General features: G+C 41.2%; 1 protein-coding gene across 1 annotated transcript in view; it reads left to right on the top strand.

Moving 5' to 3' along the window:
- cntn3a.1 (contactin 3a, tandem duplicate 1) overlaps positions 1 to 14,500 on the top strand; it is a 77,047-nt gene that overhangs the window by 23,286 nt on the left and 39,261 nt on the right. The window contains exons 5-9 of the mRNA XM_048240569.1: positions 3,453 to 3,548; positions 6,381 to 6,584; positions 7,919 to 8,021; positions 9,911 to 10,095; positions 12,924 to 13,063. Of these exons, the coding sequence (XP_048096526.1) occupies positions 3,453 to 3,548; positions 6,381 to 6,584; positions 7,919 to 8,021; positions 9,911 to 10,095; positions 12,924 to 13,063 (728 nt within the window). The remainder of the gene's footprint in view (positions 1 to 3,452; positions 3,549 to 6,380; positions 6,585 to 7,918; positions 8,022 to 9,910; positions 10,096 to 12,923; positions 13,064 to 14,500) is intronic.

Raw genomic sequence — 14,500 nt, 5'->3', positions numbered from 1 at the left:
TGTTTATTGCTTATTTTATGACTACAAGTAGTATTTGTTTTGCCAACCATTTTGTTCTGTGTTCGCCACACTTATAGGAGTACTTGCACACTTACAAGTTCTTATTTATCATTGCATTCTGAATGCCGGACAGAGGACTTGAAAGGTAAACTGGACGGTAGACCCAAATCTGGATGGAATCCGTCGCTATTTGACCAACACCCAGTGTGTGTACTGAATAAACTACCATTTCCGTTTACAGTATTTGTGCTTTTTAGAGGAGACACAGTAGCTGTTTGAATGTAACATTGTCGATGTTGTTGGTTGCATAGAGTGATTTTTCTGGCTGACCAAATGCTGATAAGATGGCACATGTGCTTTTTTGATCAGTCTCAAATTAAATAATGTAATATTGTGTATTCCCTGTTTCAACATCTGCCTTGAAGGCAGGTTAATGATTACAGCTGCACTGAAGTATGCTTTCTGGGATGTAATTTTTTCTATGCTAATTAGCTCTGCAGTCTCCTAATAAGTGTAGGTTTAGTGGCCTTATTAAAGCCTTGCACTCTACCTAGCTTATAACCTCTGCAAACAGAAGGGTGATACTTTATCACAATAGCCAGCCCATTAATTTAGAAGCATGAAATAGTTGCCCTATATGTTCTTGAAGCCTAAAGTTACCACATGAAATGTTAAATTAGGCTATGAACAATACTGTTGCATTTCCTAAACCTATGGGCCGCAATGCTAACCTGGCAATAGCCAGATGAATTTTGCTCCGCCTAGCTCCACTCATCCATCTGGAACCGATCCATTGAAGTGTTGCTTCAGAAGGCTGGGCCTAATCAAAAAATGCTTGCATATGATTGAATAAGCCACTTGTCCGTCATCTATTCACGTGCTACTTCAACCACTCACATGAAGCCAACCCCGTGACGCTTAATAACAGACTCACAGTCGCTTCTACGCCTTATGTCACATCTATGAAACTCCCGCCCTAAGCGTCCTGATTGGCTAAACCATAAAGTTGGTTGGAGAAATCACTCTCAATGGAAGAGGTCCCAGATGGATGTGAGTGAAGCTAGGAGGAGCTAAGCGGAACGACATTCATCTGGCTAGGGTCAGGTTACCGCAATGCTCCACTGAGCTAAATAGATTACAGTACATACATTACAAACAATACAACATCATTCTTAAAGGAGGCAATTAGGGATGTAATGGTAGGAAAACTGTAGACAACCAAATCAGTAGGGTACCAGTTTTTTTTCCATTGTACCAGGCCTACTGTATGTCAAAAGCAGGCTCAGATGAAGCTGGGAAGGATTAAACACACGGTTTCCACACCGTGGTAATCAACTGCGATGATTATGATATTTGAAATGAAAACGGTAATTGTTATCGTCAACATTTTTATCGCGGTTTACCATTATACCGGTAATCGCTACATCCCTAGAGGCAATAACATGTTGAAGTCTCATGTTTAAGACTATAAGCATTGCATCCTAAGGGTTAACTCTCTGGCAACTCTCAGAATACCATTACTCAAGAGTAATTTACTTTACATTTCTTTGTCCCTCTAAGATGAGTGTTCAATAGCCTCACCATTTAAAAGAATGGATTAATAGCGTCAGAGGAATAATGAGCATTTTAATGCTCACTTCCTTCACACACAGCTGCAAATGTAGCCAACACTGCACTCATTTCAGTCTGAGCTTCAGCGAGGTGTAGCGTTGGATTACCTGTTGTGGATGAAGTTATAAATATTGGCATTCTTGTTCCAACAGGTGTACAGGCTAAATGTGTTCTCCTAATAGGCCTTAGAGCTCGGAGTCTTACCTAGGGTTAAACAGAGATTTATGCTTTTGGAAATCAATGAAGCCATCTTCTTAATAGACTTATCTCGTTGGCAATAACCCATTTATTAGCTGACCTCAGCCCCATACTCATAAATCAGTGAGCCCTATAATTTTTCCATTTAAATTGGTCCCTGAGGCAGAACCAATCAGCAGTCTTGTTTCAGAGAGCAGTTTCTTCTCTTTGAGAATTGCTGTGCAGAAATCCGCTAGTGAAAAACACACACACACACACACACACACACACACACACACACATTACCATAGCCTGGCCACTGAGATATATTAGCAATCTGACATTATGGGCTGTTTTTCATTGAGAAGTGCTGATCCTGACTGGTTAAAAAACAATCATTAGGTAAGCTGCCAATTTAGTGTCAGTTCAATTAATCCCAGTGTAAGAGGATATCTTTTATATGCTCTGACGTGTATGTTGGGAAGCGCTCTTTTCCTGAAGATCCATTACCACATCAAGAAAAGCCAGAGCCCAGTTTGATCTATTTCCAGTTATTGCAGCAGTCGCAAGTGTATTCTTTGTTGTACAAATGTAATTTCAACCTCAGTGGTAATATATAAAAGGCTGGGTGCTGTAAGGCATGATGAGAGCACAGGCTGAAACACTGCGGCCTGCTGATAACTGTAAAAGCAATTAAAGTCGTTCAAGTGTGACTTAATACTTGAAATGCTTTGTACATACAGTACAACTCCTACAAGGTGTGTGTGTGTGTGTGTGTGTGTGTGTGTGTGTGTGTGTGTGTGTGTGTGTGTGTGTGTGTGTGTGTGTGTGTGTGTGTGTGAGAGAGAGAGAGAGAGAGAGAGTGAGTCTCTGTGTGTGTGTGAGTGAGTCTGTCTGTGTGTGTGTTTACATTTTGCCCTATTTCTACATATCAATTAAATATAGCAATAAAGTGCTGAATCATGCAAAGTTTAAATTGTACTTTGAGGTCAGATAATAACCGACAAAAACTCCACGTAACAGATGGCAATTTTAACCACCCCAATTAAACTGCAATAGCCTTGTTGGTGATCTCATCAACTGTCATGGTATCATTATGTCCTGGAAGTCCTGGTCATGTTTGATTTTCTGTTCCAGGAAAAATTGGATTAATTAGAAAATAGGATTAATATTTGAAATAATTCTGACTAACATTGACTAAAATACAGTAGAAGGGGTAGCATTAATCTAAAGTAATAAACATTTTAAATGTTTCAGCAGGTGTCATTGTGGCATGAACTAATGAGGTACTGTTAAACTTAAACTGTCAGGGGAATTTTAAAAGTTTTCCTTATAATATATCAGGTTGCCAGAATCAGCTCAAATGTCATTGATTTGGAAAACATCTTAGTTCAGCTTTCCTGAGACCTCAGCCTTGGTTCAGAAAAACTGGAATACTGCAAAGTCCTTAGCAGGCTCTTTTGTAAAGGGTATGAAGGCTTTTGCCTTACGTCAGTGGACAGTGGACAGAAGTGTTTTCACTGTTGTTATTCAAAGTGCGAAGAGCAATTAAGCAGCAGAGGCATGCTATGTATAGTGGAACTTTATGCTCCAAGGTTCCCTCCTATTCAGAGTGGTGTGATCTCACTGAGTGGCGCTCTTTGTCCTTTCATTTGTCTGGGCAGATTTGGACAACTTCAAGACGCAGAAAAGGAGTCCGGTTCGAGTCCGAGATGGCCAAGGAGTGGTTCTACTGTGCGGCCCTCCGGCCCACATGGGAGGTAATACCGTTACCGTTATCTTCTCTCTGTCTTACGCCCTGCACTTTTCTCTGTCTCTCATGGTGAACCTGTCTCTGTCCCTGTCTCTTGTCCCCAACTCTCTTCTCTTCACCTGTCTCTGACCTGATGTCCATGTGGCAATAGCAAAATTTGTCAATCACAGAAGTCAATCACAGTCTGTGCAGTCTATTTTAGTTGCCGTTTGCGTGTCCAGTTGGTGAGGACTAGCCCTTATAATAAGGCTTTCCTTGAAGTCTTGGGGTCTTGGGAGCGTTTTTTTTCCCTTCGCCTTCCAGGGCAGCGTTTGTGAGTGAGGAGTCGTTTATCTCGGCTCGCCCTTAATGCCCCCCGGGGTTGGTGAAAGAAGCTTTGTGGGCGTCGCATCTCGACGCAGGTCCACAGCTGGGTGTTTGTCAATCACCACAGCAACTGCTCAGACAGCAATTACCCTCCTCTGTCAAGAGCTTCTAAAGAGGCTGGAGCAGAAAGGCTTTTCATGACTTTCTCTCCACCCATCTCTCTCTCTCTCTCTCTCTCTCTCTCTCTCTTTCTTTACACTGAATATAACACTTTTTTGCCCTCCCAGTGTGTTTTAGTTCTCCTGGTTTAATACATTTAAGTGGCAATTGCTAATGTCAGATGGTAGGGTGCTGGCTTTTTTTTTGTCTGTGAACCTACTGAGGCCCATCTGAAAAAGCTTGGTCCACTGGGGAGCCACTTTTTTAATAGGCACATGTCAACCCCATAAGTTGGTCACACACATACGCTGCCACACCTCTAAGTGAAAACCTTTAGAAAGTAGTGTTTCAGCATCCATATGTGTGCATGTGGCAAGTAAATTGATGTCTCTCAGTTTAATACGCCTCTGAAGTCCTAAGGCTAGTGCTGTTCCAGACCTGCAAGTATTAATGGAGTTTAATGGTAGAGCATGTTAAAACGTGCTTGCTTACTAAGGAAGTTAGTAGGGACAAGGACACATTAAAACGTTTTAAGATGTATCCCTACGTTGTATTATTCATTAATAGCGTGCTACACTCCAATTAAATGTTTATGAAATGTTCATGAAGACTATCATGTTGCTGTGTGTTTATTCCCATGCAGGGAGATATATTAAGAATTTAATTGTTCTACAGCATGTAAAACACCTCTCTATCTGTGTGTCTTAAGAGCAATGCTTTACACTGAGAGGGAGGAAGGCAGAAGCGCTGTGAAATGAATGTCATCTGCACACACTGCAAGACTTTTGGTTTTTGGATATATCAACTCAAACTTCATAAGCAATGAATGTACTGTTATCTGTGACGCAGTGTTATCTGCAAACCTTTGAAGCCACCTATCTCATAACCTTTTTTTTCTGAAATGCTGCCCCCCCATTTCAAGAACTGAACAGTGTAGCTTCTAAATCCCTTTATCTCATGGTAGTGCATTCATTCCCTTCCCCCCTCTCTCCCATTCTCCTCTCTTTTTCTTTTTCCATCTCCCCTCTCTCTTCTTGTTCACTGTCTCTTTCTCTCTGACTGGCTGGCTGCTTCTTTTTCACTGTTGTACTCTTTCTTTTCGTCTGTCTCTCGCTCTCTCTCTCCCCCCCCTCTCTGTCAATCTTTTTCCTCTCTACCCTACTTCTCTCTATCTCTATGTCTCACACTTTCTTCTTTTTCTCCACTTTCATCAGAGGGGGTCTGTGACATTAAGAAGTACCTTGATGTGATCGCACTGCATGCTGTCTACATTTGCTATTGGTCTGTCTACAGGCCTGTGTTCAGGCCCACATGGCTCGCGGCTGGTCTTTCTATGTCTTGATTATTGTGTTTAGAGCTTGGCATAATGCAGCTGACCTTGTTTCTCTAATGGAACAGAACCTTTCAGCTTCAATTAAGGGTAAAATCACCTTTTGTATATTCCTTCCCACAAAGTCACAGAGAACAACACATCTCAGTGCAAGACATGTTTTTGATGGCTTATGTAATACGTCTGAGCGTTTTTAATGTCATCTGCATTCAGTGCACCTTACCTAAGCACATCTCTTTGAGTCACGCAGACTTCAAAGTACACAGAGTTCTGCTGTCTTGATAAAGTTGCTAAATGTCCCATCTCCCAAGTGTGTGTAGCATAGTTCTTACGCCACCACCAGGGTGCCTTCCACCGTCAGGCTCCTGGGTGGTTATTAATGTTTCATAGATCTATTAGGGGCCTTTTTGTTCTCGTTTTTGTTTATCAATGTGTGCGCCTTTGATTTCGATGAGATTGATTCGAAAAACAACCATTAAAAATGCATGCTCTTGTCAGATTGAGCAATTGAATGTATTATTAATGGGAGATGGGGAGGCTGATGCTGAAAGTGTTGTGGAGGAGGCCACATCCATTGTTGAGGAGTTTCACTCCATGGTAAATACAGCTTGGCTTTCTGCTCACTTCAAGCATAGGATGTTTTAAACAACTGCAGAATGCATAAACAATAAAGGGAATATGAAATATGATCAACATTTAAATGAAAATTGATGCCATGCTTCAAAAATTCATTTAATCCCTGTTTTGTTTCCGAGGACATCCGTATTTGAGTAATTCAAAATTCAGTGGATTCAAAATGTGTTTACACCACAAATGCACATCTTCTAACCTTTCAATAAGCAATTCCAGTTGAAATCATTTTGAAAGGCTATGCAGCATGAGGAGAGTCTGTGCGTATCCGGTGCTGTTTTGAATCTAAGCCAGCACAGCCCTGCATCCCAGAGTGCTGTTCTTTGTAAGCTGTGATTTTCATCTCTTTCTTTTGTGTGTCTCTCTCTCTCTCTCTCTCTCTCCGTGTGTGTGTCTTTGTGTCCACTCTCACAGACCTGACCTTTTCCTGGATATTTAACGCGTACCCGACATTTGTGAAGCAGGACACCCGGCGCTTCGTGTCCCAGAAGACAGGTAACCTGTACATCGCCAAAGTGGAGCCCTCGGACGTTGGCAACTACACCTGCGTGGTGACCAACACAGTGACCAAGAGCAGCGTGCAGGGCCCCCCCACACCACTGGTGCTGCGCAGCGATGGTGAGACAATCCTTTGGTCACGCACACACATAGACACACAGATACACACACACACACACACACACACACACACACACACACACACACACACACACTCATATGTAATAGTTATGTGTAGGGGGGTGTACTGTGTGCAGTCATTGAAATACATTTTTTTATGTTCTTCACAGAAAATGAGCCAAGGCCAATGAGTTTGAATTAGAAGAAATAATAAATAGCATATTTTTTTTCTTTTAGCAAACATTGAAAACGGGTCCTACAGACCTGAACACCTTACAAGGGTTAAACATGTGTGGCAAAGCAGACTCAAATCTCTGCGTAAAGGCTGTCATCTGTTCACTCAGCCTGGACAAACGCTTGTCCTTAATATTTTTTCCTTATGGACATGTTGAAAGCTAGGAGGGAAATTGAACTTAATGAGTTTGACATGACAGCCTGTTTTGGCCTGCACTGTCCAATGAAAATTGAGTTTTGGTGCTATTTCAAAATGGAATGACATGTCATAGAGGGTTTACATTGGATTGGCACAGAAGTTTAATATTAGCACATTTAAGCCACTTATTTATCATATCTTAGCTTAAATTTCTCAACGAGCCAATTTGTGGTTTGTTTGTGTGTGAGACTGTAACTTGGCTGGATGGTGTGGTGTGTGAGACTGTAACTTGGCTGGATGGTGTGGTGTGTGAGACTGTAACTTGGCTGGATGGTGTGGTGTGTGAGACTGTAACTTGGCTGGATGGTGTGGTGTGTGAGACTGTAACTTGGCTGGATGGTGTGGTGTGTAAGACTGTAACTTGGCTGGATGGTGTGGTGTGTGAGACTGTAACTTGGCTGGATGGTGTGGTGTGTGAGACTGTAACTTGGCTGGATGCTGTGGTGTGTGAGACTGTAACTTGGCTGGATGGTTTCTAATCATCAGTTTTGTTCACTTCTTTCCTTTCTTCTCCCGACCAGCTCTTCTCTCTGAGGAGACAGTGGCACTTCAACTCTAATAGATTTATACTGGTTTAGAATCTGTTGCTTGTCTTTGCTATAGGTTACTTTAAAGGTAATAAATACCTCAGTGGTTTGACTGATATTCCCACTCTGAAAGCCTTGTAGTTCAGCAACTCAATGGCACTGTCAACATCATTGGTCTTTATCCATGTACACACTAACATTGATGGGAAATATACAATTTCTGTATAAGTATAAGTACACTTCACATACACAGCCAAGATAAGATCTGTAACTTCAATATGGACTTAAAATATTGATTTAAGGGTTGTGAGTTATTCTATTTTTAAGCAGCACTTCTGGAAGATTAAAATGATAATGAGCATTTTTGCCTCCAGGTATTATGGGTGAATATGAGCCCAAGATTGAAGTGCAGTTTCCTGAAGTCATCTCTGTGGCAAAAGGACAAACCGTGAAGCTGGAGTGCTTTGCATTGGGAAAGTAAGTCTAAAACAAGTGTTTACTGAGAATATGATCAGTACTGACACACACACACACACACACACACACACACACACACACACACACACACACACAACCCCAAAACAGAAATGTTGGGATGTTGTCTAAAATGTGAATAAAAACAGAATGTACAGTAATCATCTGCAAATCTCTTAAACTCATATTTAGTTGCAAAAAGGACACAGATCAACATATCAAATGTTGAAAATGACAAATTTGACTATTATATATAATATATGTAATATATGTTAATTTTGAATTTGATACCAGCAACATGTTTCAAAAAAAGTTGGGACAGGGGTAACAAAATGCTGGAAAAGTTATGTAATGATAAAAAAAACAAAACGAAGAATGTTTCACAACTAATTAGGGTAACTGGCAACAGGATTGGGTATGAAAAAGAGCATCCCAGAGAGGCAGGGTCTCTTAGAAGTGTGTGCACACAGGTGTAAACCTGTGTGCACAAATGATAAAACAATGTAATTTTAATGCTTCTTAACATGAAATTGTGACGTATTTAGGGAGTTCATCATCTACAGGACATAATATTATTAAAACATTCAGAAAATCCAGAGAAATCTTTGCAAACAGGGGAAATAGCGGAAAAACAATTGGATGGCCGTGGTCTTTTGGACCTCAGATGGCATTGCATCAACACCAGACCTGTTTCCAGACCTGTCATTGTATGGGCTCAGGAAAACCTCTGATAACCATTGTTTATGTGCCCAGTGTGATACTCAATTCAAAAACTGCAGCCAAAATTGTAACAGCTAAAATGGTATTGAGACATGATACAGAAAATACCACCCTCTTATCTGGGCCTGAGCTTGTTTAAAATGGATTGAGGTAACGTGGAAAAAGGTCCTGTGGTTAGACCAATCAAAGTTTGCCATTCTTGCCATGGAAATCATGGACTCATCTAGGCTAAAGAGGAGAGGGCCTATCCAAGTATCCAACCTATCCAACTTGTTTTAGTGCTCAGTTCGAAACCCAACATCTATGACGGTGTGGAGGAGCATTAATGCCTACAGCATGGGCATCTTGCACATTTGGCAAAGCACAATCAATACTGAATGATGTATACAGGTTTTGAGCAACATATACTGCCATCCAGGCAATGTCTTTTCCAGGGACGACCATGCATATTTCAGGAAAACAATGCCAGAATGAATTCTGCACATATTTAAATAGTATTTCTCCATAGAGGAAGAGTCCAGGTGCTAAGATGGCCTGTCTGCAATCCAGAATTGTCAAATTAGGTGCATAACAGAATGAAAAACATGACTAAGAATACCCCATACTGTGAAGCAACTGGAATCCTATATCGGGGAGTAATGGGACAACATTTCATTATCAAAACTGTAGCAAATGGTCTTCTCAGTTCCTAAACATTTACAGAATTGTGTTAAATGAAGAGGTGAAGCAGCACAGTGGTAAACATTCTCCCGTCCTAACTTTTTTTGAAACATGTTGCTAGCATCAAATTCAAAATTAACATAAACTTTCGATGAAATAGTCCAAATTTTCATTTTCAACATTTGATATGTTGTCTATGTCCTTTATGCTGCTAAATATGGGTTTACGAGACTTGTATATTATGACATTCTGTTTTTATTTGCATTTTACACAACGTCCCAACTGTTTTGGGGTTGTACACATACACACACATGGACAAGTTCAATTTCTCCCAATCCCACTTTCACACACACAAACACACACACACACACACACACACACACACACACACACACACACACACACACACAGAGAGAGAGAGAGTAGTCATTCAAGCATTAATAAATCCTCTGAGTCGCTGAATATTATTTCATCCTCTGAGTCACGCTCCTTTGTCCTACTCCATTCACCAGCCCCGCTCCCTCCATCAGCTGGAAGAGGGTGGAGGGAGTTCCCTTCCCCAGGAAGGTGGATGTGAACAAGGCCAGTGGTGTGCTCGAGATCCCCTACTTTCAGCCAGAAGACGCCGGCGTCTACGAGTGCGTCGCTGAGAACGCCCGTGGCAAAAATGCAGTGAAGGGGAAACTCGCGTACTATGGTAAGTCAGTGCAGCAGCTCTTCAACTGCACAAGCAGACACCGTGCTACCTTGCATTTCTAGCCGACTTTTGACATTTTGCAAACAGAAGCTGGGTAGAAAAAAATCTATTTTGAAACCCTATGAATACAAGTTGGCTTCAGTAGTACTTGGTCAGCAATCTGTTGGAAAATATATGAAACCGTCTCGAATGTTGTGGTTAGATGCAGCCTGAAATTATATGGAAAATATCTCCTGTATTCTTGGTAAGATGCAGTCTGAAGGCTTCACTGTGTTTTTGCTCACCAACTGTTTTGATAAACAAACAGAGTCATGCTTTAAGCCAAATTAGCTTGCCAGCTGCCTGGAGCTGTTTGATTTCCAGGTTCATTCGCTGGTTCCCATTGATCTGAAGGGCACAAAAGAGTGAAGTAAACCCATCAATTCCACTGAGGCCAGAGGATGGCAACATTTTAAATTAGTGTTTACGTCCACTCTGTTTATATCTGCATGCATACTTGAGTGTATGACTTCCATGCAACATAAATAAATTGTATGAATTTCATGCGAGATAAGACGATAACATAACTTGGCGAAGATGCTCTGAGGTTTCTGTGGTGTGATTGGATGCCACTTATTCCTAAAGAAAGATGAAGGATGTGTTTTTGCAGTTAATATCTGAGACATGAGCTAATGCCTGCTACATATGCAACTTCATCCAATTGGCTGTTTGATGATTCTCTGAATATTCTAACTTGAAGTCATGAAATGCTTTTAAATGTTGTTGTATTCACACTTAATATTAAAAGTGGTGTGAGTGTGGGACCTGGCTAGAACAATTTCCTCTCAAATATATAGAGTAGCTAGATTTTTCTAGTGTCAATTTTGTGTGAATCTGCCCATGCCTGTCAATATTATAACTAAGAAGATGTGCTCATTAAAATTCTGTGTTTGTGATTGTGTTCCTTGTTTCTCCTAATGTATGTGTACCAGCTCTAAACAAAATTGTTCTGCATGTTTAAATGATTGGGTAGAGGAATGAGTCTGGCTTGTGTTCACAATAGCAATCATTTCTTATATTTTTTTGCCTACATCCCTTAGGCACATCGGAGTTAGTGTTTTATTATTAAAATGATATCACTATACTTCTGTCTGCCGTACGTGGTCGCCTAATGTTATCAATATTTCAGCTCTTGTATGTGACTATTTATAGCTAACCTTATTTCATATAAATAGATGCATGTGCCGTGAGTGTACAGTAGGATGCGAATATAAATGAGCGTAGACTAAATAGTTCATCCACTCTGCATCCTCCTAACAGCGCCAGTGGGAAACCACAGGTTTCTTATTTTCACAGAATAATAATTCCCTCCCACCCCCCAACCCCATCCCACCCTAGGTGCAGGTGATATATTTACACAGGCCTCAGACTAACCCAAGGACAACTGTCCCATTTACTGAAATAGCTTGCTAAAGGTATGCAAAAAGTTTATTTTTTAAACAGACAGACAGGACAGATATACAGGTCTTGTTGGGAGGAAGCAGCCCCTGCTTGCTTATAGATCTATCCAAGGCGTAGCTGCATAAAGGACACATTCCTGCTGACAGCCTTAGTCTGTCTGTTTTGTGACAAGCCATACGTGATTATGAGCGACTTGTTTGCCCCCAGCGGTTTGTAGTCTGTTTTCTTTTAATCTGGCCCTGCGCCCGGTGATACAAATCTGTAGTTTCCCACAGACTGGGGCTTGTGGGACATCCATCAGCAGCGTGGTGGAATAAAAGAATCAATACGAGGGATGGGTTGTTTATCAGACTGCAGCCAGCTGGCACTAAAACTATATGGATGCTTTTCTTTCGCTTTTGCTCTTTATCGTCCTTCAAATTTGGGTCCGCAGCCGTTCTGTTTTACCAGGGCGACTTGTCCCATCTGATTATTTGTGAATCCTAATGTTATGATGAAATATCCTCCATCATGAGCTGTTTATGTCATCATTTGATTTAAAATGGATTTTGTACGTTGACCCATATAAAGTCTTAAGGGCATTCATCATTAATATGTAAAGACATAAACCATAGCCTGATGTATGTAAAATGCTACAGTTGAAGTCTGAATTGCTATGCCACTATTGTTTTTCAAACGGAGGGGTAGACTGTGCTATCCATTACTGGCAGATGACATCAGGTGTTCTCTTCAGCTGCACTAGTCCTGATACAGAAGATTGTGACAATCATAAGATCAGTTACAGAGATTCCAGTCCGATACAATCTCACTCAGCCTAACTTAAATCAATTGCCCTGTGAGCAGCCCTGTCTATCAACCTTAAATGATAATAATAATAAAAAAAACTGAATGAAGTATCCCTAACCTTTGTCCAGTATCACTGCTATTGAAGCACAGTTGCATACATAAGGAGACAAATCTGATGTAACATCAGTATATATTTTTAGCTGTGCATGATGTGGAGTGAACAGACAGCTGTTAATGGTGTAGGGAAGCCAACTGGACATATATGGTTGAAAAGGAAAATGTATGTTCCATGAGAGGATAAAGCATTGTTCCTCATTTAACTGTAAAGGCAAATCCCTATTGAATAATGCATACAATGTAACCGCCGCTCTTGAAGATTCTAATGAGGGGCCGATTGATTAATGGCTTGGTTTATTCATTAATAGGCTCATTCAATGGTTGGTTGCCTCACTGATTTATCAAAACAATTTATTGATTTGCGCCTCTTCACTAGGCAGGGGCCTAGCGTGAAGGTGAGGATGTCATTTTGTGGGTTTATTTCTGTTTTGTTTTGTATTGTTTTGCTTTTTCTTTTAATCTGTTGTTGTATTGTGCACTTTCAGCGCCGCCTCAGCTGACGGAGAAGCCTCAGGACCTGCAGAGGCCGATCGACGAGTCGGTAGTGTGGGAGTGCAAAGCCAGCGCCAAGCCCAAACCCTCCTATAGGTGGCTAAAGAACGGGGAACCACTGGAACCCATGGAGGTAGGAGAAATAGATCAACATTTACCTTCACATGTATTCGTTAAGCTGACATTTTCATCCAAAGCCACTTACTAATGATGAGTACTGTAACATTCAAGCTACAGTGTAGTAGACATACTTTATAGCAATAGGATGATGGCTTATGTACAGATCAGAGGGTTTATTCAAGAGATATAGTAGTAGATAGAACAAAAGTGCACAGTGAGTGTGGGAGATCAGTAATCTTGTTGGAAACAGTTTTCTTTATGGTGTCTTTCTGACCCGTACTGATACAGTAGACTTTACTTTTCTCAGTAACTGGTTCAGTTCAATTAGTGGTTCAGTGATTGATATAGCATGATCCTTACATTCCCAAAGTTACATGTTCATCTTCATTAACGCCTATCCATGCAGCTGCAGGCGATAGAATGAGCTACTGGAGGTAAGTTACTGGAGTAAGTCACAGGGGTTCTTCTAGATCCCTTTTCTGAATGGTATTGAGTTCATAGTATTTGGTACACACAACAGGGATGGGTGCATATGGGTGGGTAATGTTGTAACTTTACTGACAGTCCACGATGAAGACCTATAGTCACATATCAGGAGTGTGGTGGAGCAGCAGCAGCAGTAGCAGTGGTGAGCCCGTCTATACAAAGGGGAATTCCGGCGATTTTTCACATAGATCTCCGTTTCCCAAGATCACCGAGAACTGTCAAACAATTGGTTTTACATAGCTGGAGTTGCTGCAGCCAACAGGCAACTGTATCCGGGCAGCTACAGTGCTACACTCTGGGGGCATTCTCATGAGCCCCCATGTTCATGCCCACAGAGTGTAGCGCCGTAGCTGCCTGGCTGCTTTAACTGTTGGCTGTAGCAACTCGAGCTAGGTAAAACCCATTGTTTTCAGGGTTTTTTGTACCGAAAGTACTCAGTGACTTTGAGAAATGGAGATCTATGTGAAAAATCACCAGAATTCCCCTTTAATCCTCCTTTACTTTGCATGTTTATCCATTTATTCTTATCCATCCAGCCTCTAGTCTAGAGGAACGCAGATGTCATGAGAGAGGGCACGGAGGTTGCACTAAGGTTGGATTTAGTTCTTCTAGATGCCTATTTGGTCCAATGCTGATTCATTAGTACTAGGTACTCCCTGAGGGGATTGGAAAGCCTGTGACTCAGTTAATGTTTCTTGCAATCCACATTAATAGTTATTCATGTAGCAGTTGGTTTTTATCCAAAGCTGTGCCTTTTATCCAGTTACTTTTATTCAAACCTTTCTGTCTGAGCTGTTTTTATCCCAAGCAACTCAGACATACAGGTGAGACGGGTAGTTCTGCTGTATGTGTTCTCAGTGGGGAATGGAACCCTGACCTTGTGTTGTTAACACCTTTCGACGAGCTTCACACGTCAACCCTGTGTTGTATAAGTTTCTGTGAGTGTCGGAAGGATTTCTTGTTT

The sequence above is a fragment of the Alosa alosa genome, chromosome 4, assembly GCF_017589495.1.
Source record: "Alosa alosa isolate M-15738 ecotype Scorff River chromosome 4, AALO_Geno_1.1, whole genome shotgun sequence".
Taxonomy (NCBI): domain Eukaryota; kingdom Metazoa; phylum Chordata; class Actinopteri; order Clupeiformes; family Clupeidae; genus Alosa; species Alosa alosa.
The sequence above is the reverse complement of the archived record's forward strand: the minus strand, read 5'-3'. Positions and strand labels throughout refer to the sequence as shown.